The sequence below is a fragment of the Rhinolophus ferrumequinum genome, chromosome 4 (genome assembly GCF_004115265.2).
Source record: "Rhinolophus ferrumequinum isolate MPI-CBG mRhiFer1 chromosome 4, mRhiFer1_v1.p, whole genome shotgun sequence".
Classification (NCBI taxonomy): Eukaryota; Metazoa; Chordata; class Mammalia; order Chiroptera; family Rhinolophidae; genus Rhinolophus; species Rhinolophus ferrumequinum.
In genome coordinates this window covers 47368296-47392154 of record NC_046287.1, presented here as the reverse complement: position 1 = coordinate 47392154, position 23859 = coordinate 47368296, and the positions used below count along the sequence as shown (strand labels likewise).

General features: G+C 35.5%; 1 protein-coding gene across 7 annotated transcripts in view; it reads right to left on the bottom strand.

The window, feature by feature from the left end:
• TPP2 (tripeptidyl peptidase 2) overlaps window positions 1–23859 on the bottom strand; it is a 67547-nt gene that overhangs the window by 30230 nt on the left and 13458 nt on the right. For all 7 annotated transcript variants that reach the window (XR_004422862.1, XM_033104546.1, XM_033104544.1 and 4 more), the window contains exons 3-14: window positions 23287–23382; window positions 21391–21495; window positions 19133–19257; window positions 15829–15992; window positions 12280–12434; window positions 11555–11631; window positions 9436–9563; window positions 7217–7316; window positions 3448–3596; window positions 1612–1727; window positions 917–1085; window positions 69–226 (exon numbers count right to left, since the gene is read on the bottom strand). Coding sequence is in view for 6 of the 7 variants with exons in the window: in XM_033104546.1 (XP_032960437.1) it covers window positions 69–226; window positions 917–1085; window positions 1612–1727; window positions 3448–3596; window positions 7217–7316; window positions 9436–9563; window positions 11555–11631; window positions 12280–12434; window positions 15829–15992; window positions 19133–19257; window positions 21391–21495; window positions 23287–23382 (1542 nt within the window). In the remaining variant the exon portion in view is untranslated. The remainder of the gene's footprint in view (window positions 1–68; window positions 227–916; window positions 1086–1611; window positions 1728–3447; window positions 3597–7216; window positions 7317–9435; window positions 9564–11554; window positions 11632–12279; window positions 12435–15828; window positions 15993–19132; window positions 19258–21390; window positions 21496–23286; window positions 23383–23859) is intronic.

The following is a 23859-nucleotide window of genomic DNA, read 5'->3' as shown; positions in this document are numbered from 1 at the left end:
ACTGCCACACAAAGTACTTTTAAACATTTTAAAGAGTAAAGAAAATAAAAATGAAAGTACACCAATACCTCTGTATAATGTAATCCTTCTCTTAAGCCTCTGGGATCCACACGTATATTTATGTGTCTACACTGATTCATGAGTTCCAAATGGCTGGGACACTGAACCCAAGATGAATTTGAAGTTAAAGCTAAATGAAGTTGAAGGGATATTTTTTCAGAGTTTTCTGGCATTAAAAAGACCAAAAAGTAAAGATTAGTATTTTTCCTTTTTTTTTTACAAACCTCTATCTTCTCTCAAGAAAATTTAGCAAATGCATTTGGCTGGTTGTAAAACGCACTATACATGGGCTTCCAAAACACAGCTTAAATAAAAGTCACAGAATGTTCCTTATTTAGTACACTTGTGATCCATTCACATTTTCACATTACACTGCTACAACCTTAAAATAAGGCGTTTTAGCGGATATTTTTCATTACTGCATCAGGATAACAGCAACGGACCGAAATGAAGACTGCCAAATATAAAGTAATGACTATTTTGTTTACATCTCATTGAGCTGAGGGTCTCTTAGCTGCTTCTACTTCCCACTCTCCAACATAAAATTCTGTCTCATACACAAGTAGTAAAAATGGGAAAGAAATGAGTTTTATTATCCACAGTCTTATACAATTCAAGGTCACTGAAAGTTCATTCTACTGTTTTTCTTGGTAGTGAAGATTCTAACTGAACTGCCATTATATTGGGACCCCTAAATGCCATCGCCTTTTCCCTAAAATCTGTAAAATTTAAAACAGTAATACTGTCAATTCATGTTTTCACTTGTAAACATTAGCCCAAACAGCATCTCTCTATTATGATACCATTCATTCAAATCACGTGAGCACTTCAGCTCACTGTCCCTTTAATTACTTACCGGTATTTTCGGGAAACACAGGTTCAATGCCAACGCCATGATCTGAAGGTGCAGCCACCTGGACAGGATCTCGGAGGTAGATGCCACGGTTGTTTCCAACAGTAACAGTGAAACCTAATTTATTAGCAAATGACGTATTCTGCACGAGGTAGTCATAGGCTTTATCAACCTAATTAAAAGAATACAAGGAGTAAGATATACATGGTTAGGTCAAGAAAATATTTTATTACAAGTTATCAATTTGATTTCCCTTGTGGCAAAGCACATGTAAAAAGCTAAAGTACAAGTAGCTCTCTAAAATGAAGAGGACAATTCTACCTTTTTAGACAAATTACCAGTCTAACTAGTGGACTCACCTGCCCCTCGACTCTCATTAGTCACACTGTTATTCACAAGTGACCACAGTTAGGAACTCTTCCACAGGCCATTATTATTTACAAATTTTGCCATTTCTTTGCTTTGAATCTTACCCTTTAGGTGTCCTCCATCTATTAGATTTCTCTATTTTACTGCAACAAATGGATCTTAAACTAAAATTTATTTTCATATTCTCTATTTCTAGTTCAGAGACTACTACTATAAAGATATAATCTAGAACCAGTATACTCAATCATTGTTGGAAGAGGAAATATTATCCAGTAATAGCTAAGATATCTTCCTAGTGATTGACAAACGATTTTTCACACAAACAATACCTGAATAATACCATGTCCTTGGGCAAATACTTCTATATTGTCAGCCTTCACTGCAGTGTTCTCTAGAGCTCTTCTGACTGAATGAACTGTGTAGTTAACATTATTAGCTTTCAGACCTACAATTTAAAAACAAAAACAAGAAAAAACTGTTAGAGAGCTTGTGCAAACCTTTTCCCCCTCACCAGTATAGACGACAAGTATATTTTTTGGCTTTAATGTCATTTATGCTTTAACACTCATTTTTTAATTGTTTTTGTTTTTTTTAAAACTGAACTGAACAGCCATCCCAAAACTTCTGGCATCACACAAAGACTTTCTTTAACAAAAATTACTGCATGCCCATTATGCAATGGCAAGAATGTAGGCTATGCAGAGATAATATAAATATATGAAGCAGATACCTAAAGGCATTCGAATGACATTTTTCTTTAAAACACTGCTGGTCAAACAATATGGTTGCTGGCAGCAGTTTTCAACCCAGTTGTATTTTATAAACACGAGGGGAACTTAAACAAGCAAAATAGATGCAGAGATCTCACTGCAGACCAATTAAATCAATATCTTTGAGACTGGATTGCAGGCACTGATAATGGAGTAAAGCTTCCTGGATATTGCAGGGCGCACCCATGCCGGGAGCGACTGTTCTAAGGGCAGGAATGGAGGCTACCAATCTGTAAACCCTGTGTTAATGGCTGCTGTCAGAGATAAAGGATGAGTGACAGAGCGTCCCAATCCTCTCCAGAGCTCATCAAACATGTAAACACATGATATTATAAAAAATGAACCAAACAAACATGGAAATGTTATGCTGCTGTAAGAGCAAAGCAAGAAGGTGACCGATTTTGTCAGTGAGACTCCAAAACCAGGTGGAGCTCTATCAGAGGAACGATACATGAGTTGGATCTTTAGAATGCACAGGAGTTTGCAAGGCCAAAAAATGGCAGACAGGAATTCTAGGCAGCGAGAGCAGCATGCCCAAAGACAGGAGGTATGAGTAACCTTGAAATGTTCGGTGAGGTTGTACAGGACTAGAAACAAGGGTGGAGAGCCCAAGGACTTGAACAGAGAGACTGCTGAGGTGGAATTGTCATGATCTTCTGGCTACCCTGTGAGTCCTACAATGCTGATTCCACCTTATTTAATGTTGTCAGCCTCCTCCCCCACACTACCCTAGAAATTCCTACCTCCCTTTCCACTTCATTTTGTTCCACAGCAATATTCATTACCTTCTAACATGTAACATAAACTATTTCCTATTTTGTTCAAAGTCTGTCTCCCCCACTGTAACATAAAGATATTTTTGATGTTCTTTTCACTAATTTAGCCCAAGCTAAAATGCTTGATAGTTATTAACAGCCAATAAGTATATTTGTTGAACGAATGAATACACATCAGAATATTATCATCACATAAACGATTCTGCACCTTAAATTTTTTTTTGAACCAGGACATTACCAATTCTATCACATTTTCTCACCATGGGAATTTCAGAAAACAAAAACATCTGTCTGCAATATGGTAAGATAAATTCATTCAATTACTTTTTTTATGGCTACTATCTAACTTTATGATATAAACATAAAATTGTCAAAATCTTTAACACCTACTTATATAAACTTATAAATTACAGATTTTACAACAGGACTAAGGCAAATTACAAAATGATACATTTAAAATCAATTTTATAATGCCACTTCTATCTCATTAATAAAAGTAATTAAATTGTGATTGAAATATATGCAGAATAACCCCAAATTCACCATCAGTTTACGGGAAATTTAGAAATGGTAGCATGCAAAGCACCAAACAATGCAGAGCACTCAGCAATGTCCTCACCTGAAAGTATCAGGGCAATGCCTCCACACGCATTGGGAGAAGACATAGACGTCCCATTCATTAGCTGAGTTCCCCTCAACGTCCAGTTAGGAACAGAAGCAATGGCTCCTCCTGGTGCGCTGATACTCACTCCAAGGGCCCCATCAGCACTGAAGGAAAAGCCATTAGTTTGCTTATGATGGTGAAAAATGGCTTTTATAAAAAGGACACTGGTCAAATAAATTACAGCACAGTATCATGGACTATTTGCAGTCATTAGAATCAACGGGGAAAAATACTCAGCACAACAACATGCCCTTTAAGCAGCATGTTTTTTTCCTTATAAGGAGACAAAAATCTGTGTGTGTGTATGTATCTAGGCTTATGTGTAAAAGGTATCAGGTATATTTATAGCGGAAAAATAAGTGTTATTGCTCAGAATCCTTGATGAATTTACTTTTCTCTTGTCTGTCATAAGGAGAAGCTTTGCCTTTGTCTAAAGTTAAATATATCACTGTCCAATAGAAATACGTGGGACACGACACGTATGTCAATTTAAATTTTCTAAAAGCTATATTAAAAAAAGCTAACAAGACACTCATGAAATTAATTTTAATATACTTTATTTAACCCAACATATATAAAATATAACATTAACAAGTAATTGATAGAAAAAAAATGAGTTAATTTATATTCTTTTTTGTACTAAATCTTTTTAAAATCTGATGTATGCCTCGCACTCACAGAACATCTCAATTCCGACTAATCTCACATGACTAGTAGCTATGATACTGGACAGCTGAAGTCAACAGGGCCGCCTCGTTGAGGGCTTTGGCTAAGCAAGGTCTAATGAGTTAAAGTCTGTAGAATTCATCACAGCATCATCACCAAACACAAGCTGTCCCCTCCCGCAAGTAAAGGGATCATGTAATGACACACTACTTCCTCCTACCTGGCAGAGAGGCCATAAATTTTCTACAGAGGATGCTGGCCTCTCCCTTCTACCATTCTTCCTCCAACTGACTGAATTGTTTTTATTTCTGGCTAGAAATACTAGTACAATTTGGTTTCACATTTTTACATAGGGAGCTGAAAGCAATGTAAATCATATATCTTCCACCTGAAATGGGCTAGTGGCACCCCTTTTAATGAGTATCTTAAAACAAATATTGTTAGGTAAATATCTCTTGACCTGTAAAGATTTTCATAGAGTATTATCAAGTGACAAAAGTAGGTTACGTATATAAACCAAGAAAAACAAAAGAACAAGACAAACAAATGAGAAACAAAAACTCATAGACACAGACAATAGTTTAGTGGTTACCAGAGGGTAAAGGGAGTGGGGGGCAGGAGATGAGGGTAAGGGGGATCAAATATATGGTGATGGAAGGAGAACTGACTCTGGGTGGTGAACACACAATGCAATTCATAGATGATGTAACACAGAACTGTATACCTGAAATCTATGTAATTTTACTAACAATTGTCACCCTAATAAATTAAAAAAAAAAAAAAGTAGGTTATAAAAGTGCCTGAATAATGTGATCTCCCATTTATATACAGAATGACTAAAAGGAAGTTCATCAAAATGTCACCCAAACATATCACAGATAATAAGATTTAGGGTAATTTTTACTTTCTTCTTTGCACCATCTATGTCGTCTACCAATGCTCACAATGAGCATTTGGTATCTTACAACTGGAAAAAACAATTAGGAAGAGTCATGAATTCTAACTACTTCCTATTGCTCTCAATTAATTTCCCACTAGTCTGTTAAAGTGGCTAATCATAAAGCATTTAATCGGTGTTCCATTGGAATCCATTTGGAATCGGTGTTCTAAAAATTGGTTCCGTGAAATGTAAATATTAAAATGAAAAAATAAACTTTTCCTACTATAAACCTTCTATATTCCTTATAAAAACCTCATATATGTTTCCTTAAAATGAAAAAGCCAGTGATATTTTCCTTCTAAAATACAACATGTAAGAAAAATTCAATACATGTTTATGTAGACATTATTTAGTAATCTGCCTTTAAGCAATATACCATACTTGCAAGCTCGAGGAAGCCAAGTAAATTCTTTGTCTGAGTCTTTCCTGACAAAGAGAATTTTAAAAATAGTACTATAGAATATACTCGTTCAGTGATCATTAGTCAGTATTTTGTATTTCACAACCAGTCTAAAAATTAACCACATATTTGCAATAGTATTCAATGTTTATAGTATAGTAAACATGAAAGAAATTGTCTCAATTCTTAGAAAAACTGGTTTGTGAATCATAGCTCCTTAATCCAAGCTTCCCCCATAATTCATGAACTGGTTTTCTTAATTCTTTAAATGTTCTTTAGGCAAGTTAAGACTGACGAAGGCTGCTTTAAACATTCTCTAGTACTTTGTTTTATACTGACTGTAAGATAAAAACAACATTTAGAAAACAATTTTAGAAGAGAATTAACATGTTAATAATCAATACATTGATTAACTGAATATAAAACCCATAAACCTTTGCCAACTTTGTCTTATTCCTAGCCACTCTTACTCAGTGATGTGGAGTGCTAGGCCAGTGACTCGGGTTGACGAGGGCAATTTATGGTGGTGATATAGGCAAAGCTTGCTGAACCACATGGAAATCCATTGCCTGATTGCTTTTAATGAGTTTTAATAAACTACTAAAATAAGTTTATTCTTTAAAGAAGAAATTACCTAGAGAAGGTTAGGAAGATGCCTTTAACTCAAAGGATTAAATTTAGCATTATCACATTTGATCTTATCTCAACCAAGTTTTCTAATCTTACCTTCTAATATTCTCTTTTATATATTTTATTCTGCAGACAAACCCAACTACTAGTTATTTCCCCAAAAACCTTACACTAAAGCCTGTTCATCTTTGGGGTCATCCTATTCTTGCCATATAAACCTCCCTTCCTCTCTCTCAAAACTCTATGCATCCTTCAAGACCAACTCCAATACCACCTCCTCCTTGAGGGGTTCTGCTTAAAGGGAAATGATTGCTTTCATCTCTATAATCCCATTGTCCTAAAATGGAATTGTGAACTCAGATCACAACCTGCTCATTTATGCCTTGCCTACTGCAGGCAATAAGGTACTTGCTGAGCTGAATTCAAAATATATTCTCTTTAAAAAATAACTCCAAAGATGTAAAGGGATGAATTAAAATAGGCTTTGTTTTCCAGAAGGTGCCTGTACCCACTGATGTCATAATGAGGGATTATATAAATTAAGACTTAATATAGCTCTTGAGAATGATAATCAGTCCCTGGAATCAGATAAATATAGTTCAGAGGACTTCAGGGAACCAAAATAGATGAACTTCATTTATCAAACAGAACTTAACTGCTATGGAGTACTCAAAACTGTTCACTGGTATGCAGGCCTATAACTGTGATGCTTTACAAAAGCTTAGGGCTTTTGTTTCACCCAAGTTCAAATGCCAAAAGTACTGCAAATGGTCTTAAGTACTTTCTAAAGATAATCAAATCCTCATTCTTATTTAGATCATCATAAATGAAGGATTTGGAACACAGGTTTAAGTATTACACTCAGAATAATTATGTCACACATCTAAAATGCAGAAGGAAAATAACTGTATTTTACTTCTTTAATGATCAGTTTCCCTGAGATGAGATTGTTAATCAAAACGAAAATGCTGAAAACGTAAAAACTAATAGAAAGAATTGGTAAAGTTACCAAAGCTCTACCCCTCCCCCACCATGTAAAATGAAACCAAATATTTCTACTAGTCCCCAAAGTCCTACTCTCAACCTACCTGGGGCCTCTAGAAGACCACGTATATTGATTTGCAGGTAATTTCTCTCTCAGCGAATACTCAGCAACCATCATGTCAGGAGAAACATAAGCACCAACACCTGTGGGATGGATTTCTCATTACAAAAGGACACAAAATATAAATCCTAATTCTAATCCAGTATTCACGTGGCTGTGTGGCCTTGGGTAAACTGTTTGATCGCCCTATGCCATAGCTCTCTCTCATAAAATGGAACGATAAACAAAACTTAACCAAGTAAAGTTCATTATGGACCAGACATTATACTACATGCCTTGGATATAAAAAATATCTGTCAGGATTATTATGTGGATTAAATGTAATAATGTACCTAAAGTGTTATGTAGATATAAAAGAAAAACAGTAAGGTGCTTTAAACTATAAAATATAACATTAGAAGAATAAGGGAATTAGTTGACTGGTCATTTTAAATGATCACTGTATCCAAAATTCTACCCATAAACTTGGCAGTATTCCTCTCCTCAACAAAGGCTATAATAATGAACAAAAAAACAAAGACATAACATTCTACCATCCTCTAGATAAATATGCAAATGCAGTCAAGACTCTGATACATGTACTATAGAGGTCAAACTTGGTTCTTTCATTTTATAAATTTGGTTGAAAAAATGTAAAAAATGCACATGTATGACTGGCAGAGAAAAGATTTAGATTCCAGGTACACCAGCTTCTAACATACAGCTTCTTCTTTATAACAGGTACACCAACTTCTTCTTTACAACATACACATATTAAGAGTAGAAGACTGGCTAAAAATGTGTGAGTTAAGAGGATTTAGGTTAACAACCCTGCCACATTAAACTGCAAATCATTTCGTAAAATTTAGTTTAAAATTTTCAGAGAATATGGAGATAAGAAAATGAAAAAGCACTGAGTATTACAGTAGAGTAGTCAAATTTGATCTTTAGGTAAGTTTCAGATCTATTTTCTGTTTCATTTTCATTTGTGTACTTAAAATATCTAGAGAACTGAAATACACCATATATATATATATATATATATATATATATATATATATATATATATCTCACTGGTAGGCACTGTCGTCTTATCACATGATATAACGGAATTACTCAGGCAAGAGGTTTTAAATTACATAAAGTAAGCTGTATCTTCCTTAAAATTTAGAAGCTAGGAATAAAAGCATGTCCTATAAACATAATATCATTGTTAAAACAAAAAAAATTTTAAAGGGCTAGTTTCTAAACTTTGATACCCAAATGTTACTACATATATAAAACATCTATAGTATCTATATACCTATAACATGTATAATATGTATATATCTATGCAGTTGCTGATATATACTGCAGAAAAACTGGGACCAAAGGATTTTTACAGTCATTCGTCCAATCACATATGTTAAGAGGTAGAATCCCTATTTTGATCTCATATTTAAAAATAAACAAAAAAAATTTTAGGCATCATTTACTATATACTTCTCTCAATTCATCCTCCTCATTCATGCTGCACATTAAATGACAGGGTAGGTTTTGTGTTTTGTGGGTTTTTTTGCAAAAGTTGGGAGCTATTGAACTATAATGTATGCTAATTTTATTATTTTCATATTATGAGTGCAACTAATTTTGATTTCTCATAACTCTTGATGGTCATTTTTCCACTAGTTTACAGTGAAACAGACCACAATGCAGCATATCTAAAAACCAAAAAGTGTAAGAAAAGGCAGATTCATGGAACAAATGTGTTTTAACTGTTTTTCTCAATAAAGCTCGCTTCCTCTACATCTGACTCTTTCTGCATGTCCCAAGAGAAATTAAAAAACTATACTATAAATAAGTAGTTGTACACAATAAATAAAAAGTAAAGTAAGTGTCTTTATTTATGTTGTTCACTTAAGTCTGGAAAGTCCTTCCCTTGCTCATTTCTAACTACTGAAATCCTCATTCCCATACTTCTTCCAGAAAGCCTTACCTAAATTCTCAAATTAGAAGTAGCTGCACTTTATAATCCTGCAGCACTGTATGTGTACTTCCATTAAACCACTTACTCCAGTCTATTTTACAGTAAATTCCAGATCGGCAGGTCCCTACTAGATTTCAGTTTCCTGAAGGTGTACTTAAGGTTGAGGGTGTCTTGAATAAAGATCCAATCAACATTGGATTAACCTGAATTTTTTTCTTTGTTTTTAAACAAGTCCATTTCTAAAACAGAAAACTAACCTATTACACTTGATGTAGTTCCACCTGGACAACCAACTGTAGAAAGGCAGGGACCATTATTTCCAGCACTTGAAACATAAATTATATTATGCTTCCACACTGCTTCATTAATTACTTCACAAATTCTCCTGAAAGAGAGAGAGAATTCCTTTGAACATAAAAAATTGTCCCACTTTTCAAGAACTATATTATTATAGTATGAAAATATTTTTAATATGATTTATATAGAAAAAACTAAAATATGGTTCCAAGTAGTAGAAGTAAGACAGTGGCTGTAAGTAAGGAGGTGTGCATTTGAATCACTCAGGGGACATTCTCAAACTGTAAATGCTTAGCCTCTACTCCCAAAGTATTTATAATAACAAAATGTTGTTTAAATGCATGGTTAAGTAAGTTTAGGCACCATCCACCACTGGTGGAACATGATACAGCCATTCCAGGTGATACACCCTAGTTGAGTTTCAGTGTTAGGAAGGAGTTACAAGGCCAGGTTAAACATGGGGAAAATGCTACATACAAAATTGAATATGTGTGGGGAAAACTACAAAAGGACTGAAGAAAGCCAAGTACTGAAATATTAGCAGTGAGTGGGTAGTGGGGTAATAGGTGGTTTCAGTTCCATTCCCACTTAAAATAAGGTATTCAGAAATGACTCCTCAGGGGATTCCTACACATATGTGTGACTAGTGACGAAGGTGAAGGGGAAATAAGGCACTAGGGAGCACTTAAGAGGAAGATTTAAAATATAAAAAATCTGGTTAGAGCTTGATAGCAAACAAGAAAAGTGTACTTGTATTAATTAAAGGAGGTGAAGTTAGACCATGAAGAAAATGGCTTCAATATAAAAAAGGTATAGGGCCAAGGACACTCCAAAGTTGTAAGTGTGAAGGAAGGAATATAATGGAAAGATGACTTTAAACAGATGAACGTCAAATAAGGAGAGAAATACACTTAGGTAAATAAGATACTGAGCAAAGAAGAAGGTGCAAGATGACATTCACAAATAAATGACTGAGGATGACAGGGTGCTTATTACGAGGGCAGAAAAGGGATACGTCACAAGGAACCTAGTAGGACCAGTCATCTGGGGAAAGTAAGTTATTTGATAACAGCAAACCATAGGGTCTGGCTTGGTAAAATTTGCATTTTGGCAGAACGTTATTAAAGAGCTTCCAAACCGGACGATAGGTATATATGGGTAGCTTGGTGGAGGAAGGGGGAGGTCAATGAGTAAGTACTCTAAATAAGGTAATTTAACAATTATTACTGTGAAAAAAAAAAGGTGAAGTAACATGATGTGAAGACTCAGCCAATGGATTTGGCAGCAAGAAGACACCGATGACATGAGGAAGAGGGGTGGGCGTGTGACACGTAAGGATGGACTGAGGAGACCCAGAAATAATGAATATACACAACAAAGCTTTCCTGGAAAAGTGAGTGAACGCAGTATGAAATGAGGAGGTTTTGTGTCTGTTTGTTTTAAAGCTAGCAGATCCTAGAGCAAATGGGAACAGATCGTAAGTGTTTGACTGACTTTTGAAACCAGGACCTCTTTCATTACATAGTAGGGAAGGCCGAGAAGGTGGGGTCAGAGTAGGTCATAGGAAGAGCACAAACTCCTGACGAGTACTTTTATTCTCTCTGGGAAAGAAAGAGGTGAGGACTTCAGCTGAGGGAAGAAAGGGAAGGTCTCTGAGGAGAAAAGGTGTAAAATGGTCACATAGCAGTGAAAGGGTAAACTAAAGGTAGTGTGATCAAAGACAAGGCTGTGTAAACATCAGAGATTTGTGGTCATAAACTTCAAGTGTGCTTCTCCAGCAAAGTCTGGCAGATCCGGTGTGGGTCACCGAAGGGAAATGAAAGGGTTTTCTCAAGGAAGAGTTCAGGCCGCTTGAAGATGAGCAATTCTGGTCATGATGGGCCACGGGGTCTACCTGGCTAGCAGGAAATAAGGACATCAAAGATGTGACCATGGAAACGGGGTGGGGAGGTGGGGGGACCAGAAGTTTAGGCGACATACGGTTATCATCTAACTACCACAAATGCTCTTTTTCAGTTGTGATTCTCAATCTAGTTATGAAAAGCATTCATACTCTTCGAGGTGTCAAAGAACACTTACCCAGAATTTGGCCAGTGAGTTGCTTCTCCATAGCTATAGTTGACAAGATCACACTTATGATTTATAACTTCTATCATCTATTAAAAAGATGAAGAGTCTAATTTAAGCAGCAATTTACAAAAACAGATTGTCCAGAAAAATAAAGATATGGAATTCCATAGCTTCTTAAAACAATTATATTCTAATTCAAATCCAAATATATAAGTTACTTCCAGGCATATGGTTAATAAATTTTAAAAAATAGGTAGGGGGAGACAGTATAGTAAGTACCCTATAAAAATCAAAACTAACATTTGCAGAATGGAGTGGGGAACAGGAAGAGGAAATTAAACAGTTCTTACTAAATTCTAAAATCACTAAAGTTAAAGTAAAACATAATTCACGTTAAAATGAAATGTAGAATATTAGTTAAATAATTCTTAGGCTGATGGAGAAAACTAAAAGGCCTTTGTTGTCGTTGTTTTCAAGTATCTCAAAATAGCTTGCTAGGTATTTACCAGAAATGAGAAATACAATATTTTCCTATTTTCCAAAAAACTTTATCCTCATTATTTTTAATAAAAACAATTGAAAAATGAACTATACATTTTTGCTTTTAAAAACAAAATCCTGCACCCCAATGCAGTTCAACATATTCTTGGCACAGCCAGAGCACTTTATAAATCTAAAAATATCCAAGAGTATCAATCATTAATCTTCTAAGTCAACACCTCACAAATACTCACAGCCCGTATAAGGCCTGTGCCTGTCTCCATTGTGCTCAGTCTGGTATCACCAATCTTGATTGAAAGAATTTGGGCACCGGGAGCTACACCATTTCGTTCAGGTTCTTCGGGAAAATGCCCAGCAGCTATACTACCTACATGTGTTCCATGAGCGCCTAGAGGGGAATATGACAAACAGTCTCACAGATTCAATGACTTAGCAATTCAATCCAATCTGCATATTATTAATCATGATAAAAATAATCAAATAAAAATATACTCTCATTTTAACATCTAGTAATATATTATCTTAGTTCTTTTATCAATAATTCACAAGAAATGAAACGGTATGAACTCCACATACTATTCTGCTACCCTGGATTCTGCTCTGTTTACTGAGAGCAAAAAATGTAAGTCATAAGGGCGAGAAAGTATCTGCAATATACATAACTGACAAAGAGCTTATATCCAGAATATAATCTTCCAAATCCAATAGAAAAGAGAACCCAAAAGAAAAGTGGGTACAACACCTGAAAAAACATTTCACAAAAGAGAATAACCAAATGGCACATAAATATATGAAAAGATGTTCAACTTCATCAGTCTATCTGGGAAATGCAAATGAAAGCCACAATGACATACCTCTACATACCTTTCAGAACAGCTAAAACTTTAAAGCTGACGCTGTGGGTGGGGATGTGCACATACACTGCTGGTGGGAGAGCAGACCAGCATTTTGGAAAGCTGAACACAGGCTCACCCTACAATCTAGCAATTCCACCTCTAGCTACACACCCAACATAAATGCGTACACACGTACCCTAAGAAATTGTAAAAAAGTTCATGGCAGCATTATTTGTAAAATTCAAAAACTTGAACCCCCAAGATCCATCAATAGTAAATAGGTAGTATATTCACAGGACTGAGTATCAGACAGCCATATGGACTACTTCTATACACTTTGAAGTAAAGCACACAGAAATAAGGCTGATCTAAAGAAGTCATGCACAGAAGGAAATATATTGAATAATCCCACTTATATAAATGGAAAAACACCATACTGGGTTGAACCATGTGCAATTACCACTATTTAATCATTTCTTACCTACAAAAACAGGAATATCAGATGGCTCAAACTAATGTGCTAACAGAAATAAGGACAGTTAACTTTGGGAGCAGGGAGGGTAGGTTGGTGGTTAGGAAGAGACATGATGGGAGCTCTGACTATATTTTATTTCTTGACCTGGCTGGTTGTACAGAAGTGTCTATCATGTGATAATTCAATGCGTGTACAATTTGAGATTAGTATACTTTCCTCTAGATATGTTATACAACAATCAAGTGATACAAAAACTAAAAAAAACACTGGGCCCCCGCCCCTTTTATAAGTGAAAAAGTTTCTTAAAAGACATGGGTAAAGAGAAATGCCCCACTACTGGCAGATAAACAATAATATTAGTTCAATGATAAATGACAACTGGCATTGGGCCTTAATGTCTGGGTGACACTAGAGTAGCTGGAGCTCCAAGAAAAATGAGAGCACATGACGCTTCTAACTGCATCTGCTGCAATGCTGGGACTCCTCTGCTCTGGACAACTGCTGTCACATAAGAATAAGGACCCAATGTTACCAGTGCTTCCTGTCTTATTTTTTCCAAAAATCCAGGAAAGCTGGGTTTTAATGTAATTTCCCCTCCCTCCAGAAAAACACCTGTCACCACCACCTACCAGCTTGAGTGGCTAAAATCAAGCAGACTGACCACACCTGTGTGGATAGGCATGTGGTGCTGCTGGAGCATTCACACTCTGCCGGTGGAATGCAGAAGGGCACAGCCACTGTGGAAAACAGTGTGGAAGCTTCTTAAAAAGTTAAACATATACCTACCATACTAACCAGTTTCCTAGATATCAGTCCAAATTAAACAAAAACATGTTCCACACGGCAACTTGGACACAAATGTTGGAAAATCCAAATGTCCATCAACAAGTGAATGGATAAACAAACCAAGGTGTATCCACATGATGAACTACTACTCATCAATAAAGAACAAGCTATTTATAATCATAGTATGGATGAGATTCAAATCATTACTCTGAAATAAGGCAGGCCAAAAAAACCCCGTATTTTTTGTTGCTCATATAAAATTCTAGAAAATGCAAAATAATCTAGAGTGACAGCAAGCAGTTCAGTGGCCACCTGGAGGTGCGGGTGGAGAGAGCGCTGGGTGACCAAGGCAGACAAGCAACCTGGAGTGGGTGATGAATATGTTCGCTATCTTGACTGTGGTTGACGGTTTCCTGGGTATATACATCTATTGAAACGTATCAAATTGTATGTATCTATATATCTATAGACATATACACACATGCAGTTTACTGTACTTCAGTTATATCTCAATAAATGGGGGAGGGGGACAATAAAGCCTTCCTACTTCATTCTCCATGCTCTCTTTCCAGGAGTAAACACTATCCAGAAGCTGGTGTGTATATTCTTCCCATATATATATTTTTACTATACAAACACACATATCCATAAACACTGTATAGTATTATTTGGCATGTTTTACAATTTTACACAAATTTTTGTCAATATATTTTTATGAACATTTCTGTATTTGAGATTTATGAATTTAGGTACAGGTGACCCCCATATAACACGGCACTTCTATAACACAGTTTGAGAATTGGAGAAAACCCTCATATAACACGGCATCCTAGAACACGGTTTCACTCGAACACGGTTTGAGAATTAGAGAAATCCCTGAACAACACGGAGCATAAAAGAGAGGAAAAAAATATCTCTTTTGAAATTAGGGAAATTCCTGAACAACACAGAACGTAATAAAAGCTTAGTAGGGATGACGAAGAAAAGATTATTTAATACATATTAATAATATGTTATACTTTTGGTGAAAACTGCTTTTATGAAGATATTTCTCTTAATTATAAACATTTACTAGTATTTTTTTTTTAATTTTTGGAACCTAAACCCCTTTTTTGTACTAGTTCTTTGTTTCGTATAACATGGATTCGCATAACACAGCATTTTTAAGGAACCTAAACAACTGTGTTATATGGAGGTTACGTGTATATATAGATTTATTCATTTTGATTACTGTATAATATGCCACAGTATGAATACCACACAATGCTTTTAAAACCCTATTCTTTTGTTGATGGGTATTTACATAGTTTCACCCAAGAGTACAGTCAAGTAAAAACATCCTCACTACAGCACTCTGTGCAATTTCAAAAAAGTTGGAATTTCTCAAGGATTAACATTTGGAGGTAAAATTACTGTTCATAAGATAAATTATATTGATGATGTTTTGTGGTTGGACCATGCTCGTACTCTTGGAATGGATTTTATGTGATTACGACTTTAAAAAAATAACACCTTGCCAGAGAATCAAACTGCATTTACTATTCCAGATCTACTTCTTTAGTTGGAATCTCTAGATTAAATTCTCTTTAAGGCTGCTTTTGACTATAGGAAGTTATCATCTGGCTTTCTAAACTTATCAAAACTTTCTAAACTTATCTCTAATTAGCAAATATGAAACAGAATACCTCCACTGGTCACAATAGAGAGTAGGTTTCCATCATCATATATATTAACGGAATAATTCAACATCTCAGCTGTGCCAAAAGAGCCATATTCTTGGGCTTCTTTGTAGTTTCTCAATACAGTAGATTTACTTAAGTCTCCATCCTCATTCGAATCAATGCAGGCTCTGTAAATTGAGAATACAGGATAATGAAATTTACGTATTTTCTTACCTTCCTAAAAATCACGTAATATTGTTTCTCAGGTATCTTCTTGCAACCATATCTATTTCTACCACAAACACAGGAACTGCCTGATTTAGATTCCTGTTTCATCGTCAGCAGTAAAGATTAGGTAAGACAGCTTAGAGGAACCAGTACTTAAATGAAGCCATGTAACAAAGGGCTTTAGGAACACTGTTCATCACAAAACTACAGGCAGAAAACCTTACAGATACTTAAGAAATTAGACCAAAGCTTAGCTTACAGCTTAGGATCGTTTAGGATGATTCTGACACACAGCCTAGGCTTTACTTCCTGGTTCTTCTAGAATTGGCTTCATGAATCCACCAGCACATGCAGGCTCCTTAAAACTACAACTGCATCACGTTGTATGGTCCCACAGTTATAACAGCCTTAGCAAACGTTTATTTTTTATAAAAAGCATTTTCTGCATAGTTTTATGATTGCCCTCCTGTCTGCTCTTTCCTCATTTTAACTTGTTAATTATATAGAGGGCATTTATTGTAAATACTAAGGCATGTATTTCACTGACAAACTAGAACAATACAGAAAGAAGGGTCTCTGAAATTGTCAGTTTGTTTTTATGTGCAGCTAAAACAACTTACATTTCAAAAACAGACATACAATATAGCAAAATACAGAAGACTGAACGCTTATGAGGAAAATGAGGCAAAGAGTAGTAGTATATCAAATGGAGTTAGGACAGGTTAACAGGTAAAATGTAGCCTTTAAATTCTCCACGTTTGCTAGACAGAGGAGCACTTTTGGTTCCAAAATGTATGGCCAGTATCCACCCTGGAAATCATCTCTGAAGTCCCCTCTTCCAACCCAGCCCATCACACACTCCCAAATTTCTAACCATTCCTCTCTTGTCCTCTGGATCTTTCCCCTCTAACCCTCAATCCCCGTTTCCTACCCTCTTTGCTTAGCTAACTTTTGCTGATCCTTCAATGAGACCTTTCTTGATGCTTCCTAGACAGGTTCAGATGTTCCCAATACTTGTTTCCACAGAGTCCAGAGTCCTTGAGTGGCTTCTAGGGAGTCTACCTGGTACAAAGAAGCTACTCAAATATTTGCCAAATGATGAAAGAATGAATCGACAACACCTTTAACAAACTTCTCACAGCAAATAGTGATACATTTCACAAACCAGTTTCTTACAATCACTGTCAACATGAAGTGACTCAACGATTCAAGCACGTTATAAAAAAAGTTTAGTGACTTCAGTAAAGAACTCCACAGAGGGCAAATATGAATATTGTGCAAAGGTTGTAACTTTCTGAAGGTCTGGTCGGCTTAACTCAAGGAACAGTTGTTACAATACAGAGAAAGGGAATATGAAAATGAGGTTCATGGAAAGAATTAGAGTACAGGTGTGAGAGGAGGGAGGAAAAGGGGTTTGGGGGTTATAAATTCCCAAATATTTTGAATACATTACTCTGTTCAATTTTTTAATGGAAAAAATCCACAGCTATCATCAAAATCTCACGAAGAACCTGAGATAACAAGATCAAAAACCACTGAAAAGAAACCAATTAATGGTCTTTCCTTTATAAGTACCTATTTCCCCACTGCCTAACCCCTGCTAATTTTATCGTATTTTCTTAAGTCCTTTGGTAGTATACTTCGTAGTACATTTTTCCCACATATACTCAGTTTTAACCTTGCCTCCTCTCCCACACTAAAACTCACCTAAGCCTTTTCACTGCGAATGACCTCATCATGTTACACCATGTGGCAGATGTACCAAAATTTGCTAAACCATATGTTTGAACCTTTTTATATTACAAACACTGTGATCAAAGCTTTCTGCAAAGCTTTTAGGAAAAAAATGTTTCCAAATGTATGCACATTTGCATATACACACACACACCCAAACATGCCTGAATATATACAAAACTGCATTAATATCATCAGATAGAGATATGCAAATATTATATTAACACTTTCAGTCCCAAAGGGAGCAGGGGTTTCTCATTAAACTGAAAAATTTATACTCATTGCCATTAATGAGTTAGCACCCACATCCATGGGAGAAAAGCACTTTAAGAAGGGTGCATTGTAACATAAACAATCTAAGTAATCAAGTCATCATATTTTGTTCTGTATCTGCTACATCTTGGGAAACGATTCTTTGCATATGAACAGGGATTCAAACTATGAAACTATTCTTGATTTCAAGTTTTAAGGAGGTCCTTGGTTTACTGCAGGCAACCTAAAACACACATATACCAATATATCTGTATTAAGAACTTATTCCTATTTCCAGACAGATAGAAATTCAAGAGGTCACACTAGCTAAGAAACACATATGCAGTGTCCAATTCTCTAAGAAAGACACTGAAAATGTCCATGATAGGTAACTTGGTATACATCATCATTTTAGGAAGAGGAGGAGGTAGAGGAGGAGCAGTAACAGCTGACATTGAGTACATACTGTATGGAGAAACATCAAAATGAATTTTCACAAAATCCTCTACGGAGGTCCTATTTATCCCACTTAACAGATGAGGAAACAGGTTTAGAGAGGTGTAGATAAACTGTTCAAAGTCACAAAGCTAGGATTCCATCTCGGAGACTGAACTCTATCATACTGCCTCACAACTTAGCTACCTTGTCTCTATTAAATTATCTTCACTCAACTTTTCCTCCTTTGCCCAAAGTAGATGTTTTGCAACAGTCTCTTGCAGTAACTTCCCAAGTTGCCCAGCTTCAATCAGGAACATTTCTATAGGTTGGTGCAAAAGTAACTGCAGTTTAAAAGGTTAAAAATAATTGCAAAAACCGCAATTACCTTCACACCAATCTAATACGTATACCAATGATCAACCTGCTGTATCTGGTTAACGATAACTATCTGTCTAGTGAAATAAGCTTCTTTAAAACACGTGTTAGGTTGAGAGTCTAAAATACTAAGAAGTTCAAAAGGCTTGTCCAAAACTACCCAAAACCCAACGGGGCTCTCAAATAGTTTTGTTTAGTGATATTAACGTCACATAAACCAAATGTCTGGATGGTTCTCAGGGGTTAGTGTTCTTCAGAATAGATAAAAACATGTTGAAGAGCCATAAAATATATAGTTTACCTCCAAGCTTCACCATCATGCCATACCAGGCAGTCATATACAGGGCCAGGGTCACTGTATTTTTTCTCAAAAGAATTTAGTAATTCCACTTGGCTTTGAAGCTCCTCCTTGATTAGTTTATTTGCCTAACCAATTAGAACATACATTAATATTAGTACATTTTGTACTCTTGAAAAGCTACATTAACATATAACCAAAGACACAATGTGACCCAACAATGATGTCATTTTAGCTGGGAAAAATATAAGAAAATTTTCTTTTTATATCTACACTACTTGTAGTTCAATTCAGTGATGCAGATATTACTTAATATATTAAACATTTAAAAAAATAACACTTCTTTTACTCAGTCACTCACTCCACCTGCTTTGGGAAATATACTTTGCTACAAGTTGATGATATCATTTGGCCAAGACATGTGATGGCCACATATCTCTAACCTGTATAACTCATTTCCAAAAATTGCTATAAACTAAGTTATTTCTCGACCTTTAGATTTTCTTATTTCAGAACTGTTTCCATTTAAAATCTATTTCTTAAGAACTCAAATAAATAACAGAAACCATGAACTGTCTTATCTCCTATAGAACATGCTAAGTTAGGGTGGCTGGTTAGCTCAGGTGGTTAGAATGTGGTGCTAATAACACCAAGGTTGCCAGTTCGATCCCCACATGGGCCACTGTGAGCTGCGCCCTCCTTAAGAAAAAAAACACACTAAGTTAAATACATACTATATTCATGACCATGGACATATAAGCTGCTATTTAACCATTCTGATCTACAAAAATGAGAATTTCACATGCTTCAACCTAAGTATTTTTTTAAACTGTATACTACATTAGACTGCTCTACAGTCACCTGAGTAGTCCTAGAGGATAAAAATTTAATTTTCACATGTTCCAAAAATCTTAAGTTATGCCTTGTTTATAATTATTCAATATATTGAACGTTTACCCTTCTTAAAGGTAAAAGACAATTATATAAACATTTTTGATATACAAACTATGGATAATTAAATTCAGATCCCTCTTTTATAAATTTAGCTGCATATATGTAGAACCTGAAATATTACATTTAATGTGTTTAATAAGAGGCTGAACCAAGACAAATAGTGACCTAACAGAAAATTACGAGAAGCTGTTAAAAAAGGATGCTGTACATAGATTAAGGAAATATAAGTGTGTATGCAGGCCAGTGGTCCTCAGCCCTACTTGCATGTTAATTAAAGCTCATCAGGAGCTTTTAAAAATGTCTGTCTCCCTGCAAGGTTTTGATTTAATTCCTCTCTAGGGCACAAGCACTGGCTGTTTTAAAGCTCTTCATATGATTCTAATATGCAGCCAGAGTTGAGAACCACCATATTTGTTTAAGAAAAGGTAGATGTATACAGTAAAAGAAAAATTCATAAGGATAAACATAAGTTGTTACCATCCCTGGAGGATGGCATTTGGGAGGCTTTCACTTGCTACTTTACACACCTGTGTTGTACAAAAGTTTCTGTAACTAGCACATATTATTTACACAATAAACCAAGACATTATTTTTATTTTATAAATTGATTCAAAAAAAATTTACTGGTTACTTAAGGATGAAGAACAATGCGAACTCCCTCATATACTTCTGTGGGAATATGAACTGGTACGACCACTTTACGGCCCACCAAATACATGCACAAGAATGTTCAAAACAGCATTTTTTCTAATAGCCAAAAACTGAAAACAAAGTAAACATCAATCTGCAGAATGGATATATAAATTGTGGTTCATCCATCATAACAAGGAAAGTGAACAAACTACTTCAATACCCCAAATATGGCTGAATCTCACAAACATAACACTGAGTGAAAGCAGCCACACATTAAAGAAAACACTGTATGAGTCCATTTTACAAAATTCAAAATAAGCAAAATGATTCAACAGTGTTAGAAGTCTGGAAGGTGGTCGCCTATGGGGTGAGAAGGTAGCAATAAATAGGAAGAGGCATGAGATGGAGCTTACAGTTCTACCATCACGGGAGTGTTCACTTTGTGAAAAATCCATGACCACGCACTTATGATTTATGCACTTTTACATATGTATGTTCATTAAGGAGTTTTAAAAAATTTATAAATACATATGTGAATTGATTTCAAATATAAAGGAAAAATCAGTAAAATTAAATAACTTAAACCTTGTGAAAAACAGTATTAATTCTCTAAGAACTCTATGGTATATGGATGGTTCTATGGTAATGTTTAAATAAAAAACACTAGCACAAACTTGAGAAGGGCAACTGTTGGCAACATCAAATTCTTCCTGTTTCCTACAGGCTTCTGCCAGGGCCACTCTGTGAACAGGATCCCAGATTTTTTCCTTCCGTTCTTTCTGCAAAGACAGAATAATTACCCCACAATGAGGTTGACAAATATTCAGGTAAACCTAGACAGTCAATTTATGAGGACCTAGTTGTTCTCAGCTGTGATGCTACACAATTCTCATAGAGGCTTAAAAAAAACACCAAACATTTATAATCACGTTGATAAAGTAATGAATCAATTATTAAAAACTGATTAATTCACTGCACCTAGATTTTTATATGAACAAATTTATTAAGGCCCATCCAAATGTATTTTTATACATCATATGCCCCAATTTAAATCCTTCCAAGAATAAATAATACTATGTCAGATAACTGAATTCCCAATCATTAAAAAAAAATACTGTATTCTGGGACCTTATAAAACTGGGAAATGTCTCAAGCCAAGTACAAGCAGAGGACAGGAGTAAGATTGCAGCTGCATTTTGACAGACATACAGGCTTCCTCAATTTCCTCCCTTTCTAGCTGATGTTTTTCAGATCCTCTTTGATTTGATAGGGTTCTTTGTTACTGAAATTGGTCTGACCTTCATCTCCACTGTCTTTAACCTATAGTGCCTCCCAATGGAAGTCTACTAGTTAAAAAAAAAATCTTTCCAATAAAATAATCAACTCAACAAAGGTAAGTAGGGGGGGTCAAGGAGGGGGGTCAGCTTTAACTTAAAAACTCTACATTTGCATGTTAATTTGTATTTTAACATAGTTGATTAAATTTAATATAGTGCATAAAAGTACTATGCTATCTATGAGTGTTTCACCCTGAAATTTTAAAATAAAATAGTATCCAATAAGTTGTGTGCATTATTTTTTTCACAGTTTTCTTTTGGCGGAATGATTGCAATCTGACTAACCATTGCAATGGTTATATATGTAGTACACTGAGTGACTGCTTATGGATCATCGACTCCTAAAGAAGCAAATAATAATACTACTACTACATGAAAGGGCCCACAGGTCTTATCCATCAGGCAGGCTCACTTTCAAGGATTACATCGTTTCACAGTGGAAACCCTGAACCTGTCTGTGTCAGCTACAGTGTCACAGCAATCCTCTACAGCAGCACTGTCAAATATAGGAGCCACTAGCCACATGTTACTATTTAAATTTAAATTTTAAAGTATTCTATAAAATTAAGCGTTTCATTCCTTAGTCATTCTCAGTCACATGTCAAGTTTTCAGGAGCCACTTGTGGCTAGTGACTACCATAATGGACAGATATGGAACACCTCAAACATTTCTATTGTCACTGAAAGGTTTACTGAATAAGAGCTATTTTACAACAGGCTCCTTATCACTCAATTTACAACTCTTACTTCTCTAATGACACACTTGTGTTTCCTATACTTCAGCTGCTTTAGGTTTGAGTAACCCTTTTAATACTGAATGATGATTAAAGGGGATCAAGAAGGTAGTTAAACAGTAAGAAAAATGGGAAAAATTGTAATAAACGCTATAGGAATGGGAATAAACAGGGAAGTCTGGACTTTAAATCAACTTGTCTTTAGCCCTTTTGAGGTTTAAAAAAAAAAATTCCTTAAAAAATCCAATGAAAGCTATATCCATCTCCCTGAAAACCAAACATACACAAAAATTTGAATGTAACTTCAGTGTATTCAGATTCTCTAAACTTATCCATGTAAATGGGTAACATTCCATTGAACAGAATCTTTAAACAATAACTGTTTGAAAACCTCCATCGTCCAAAATAATCAATAGTGAGATTTTTATGAATTTTTTTCCTTCAGTAGGAATAAAATTTGAGACAGAAACTAAGTCATTGATATAGCATTGTACGTTACCTGTATCCTTTCCTTGAGAGCCTTTGGATAGAAGTCATAGCCATTTTTTATGCCAATGTGATATCTGCCTGAGGGATTTGTCCAGTTCTCAGGAATCTATAGAAAAAAAAGTAAATTACTGGTTCACTAAATGCTTCCCAATTGCAATGATTTACTGCTGGAGAAAAAGGGATTTCATTTCCATTCTAATGGCTCCACCTGTATGAGCAGGCTCACATGTTACAGCACTACTCCTAATCTTCTAAGTGCCAATATCTCTCTGGCTCCTCTTGTCTCATCCATAAACAAGACAGTTCAACTAGAATACTTTTCATTTATACAATGCTTCATAGGTTATAAAATGCTTTCAACATATGCAACCTCATTAAACCACTAAGATCTTCAGTTCTCAAGCATCAATGACACCTCACTTCTTCCTTCACCACCCGACTACTGCCCATTAACTGGTGGGGAGGGAAAGCAACTTACAGAACCTCTCTACCCTTGGGTTTCTTATTAATGACAAGAACTTAACTCAGCTCTAAGATACAACAGGAATAATCCCTAGAAACCAAATAAGTGCTCTTTGAATTC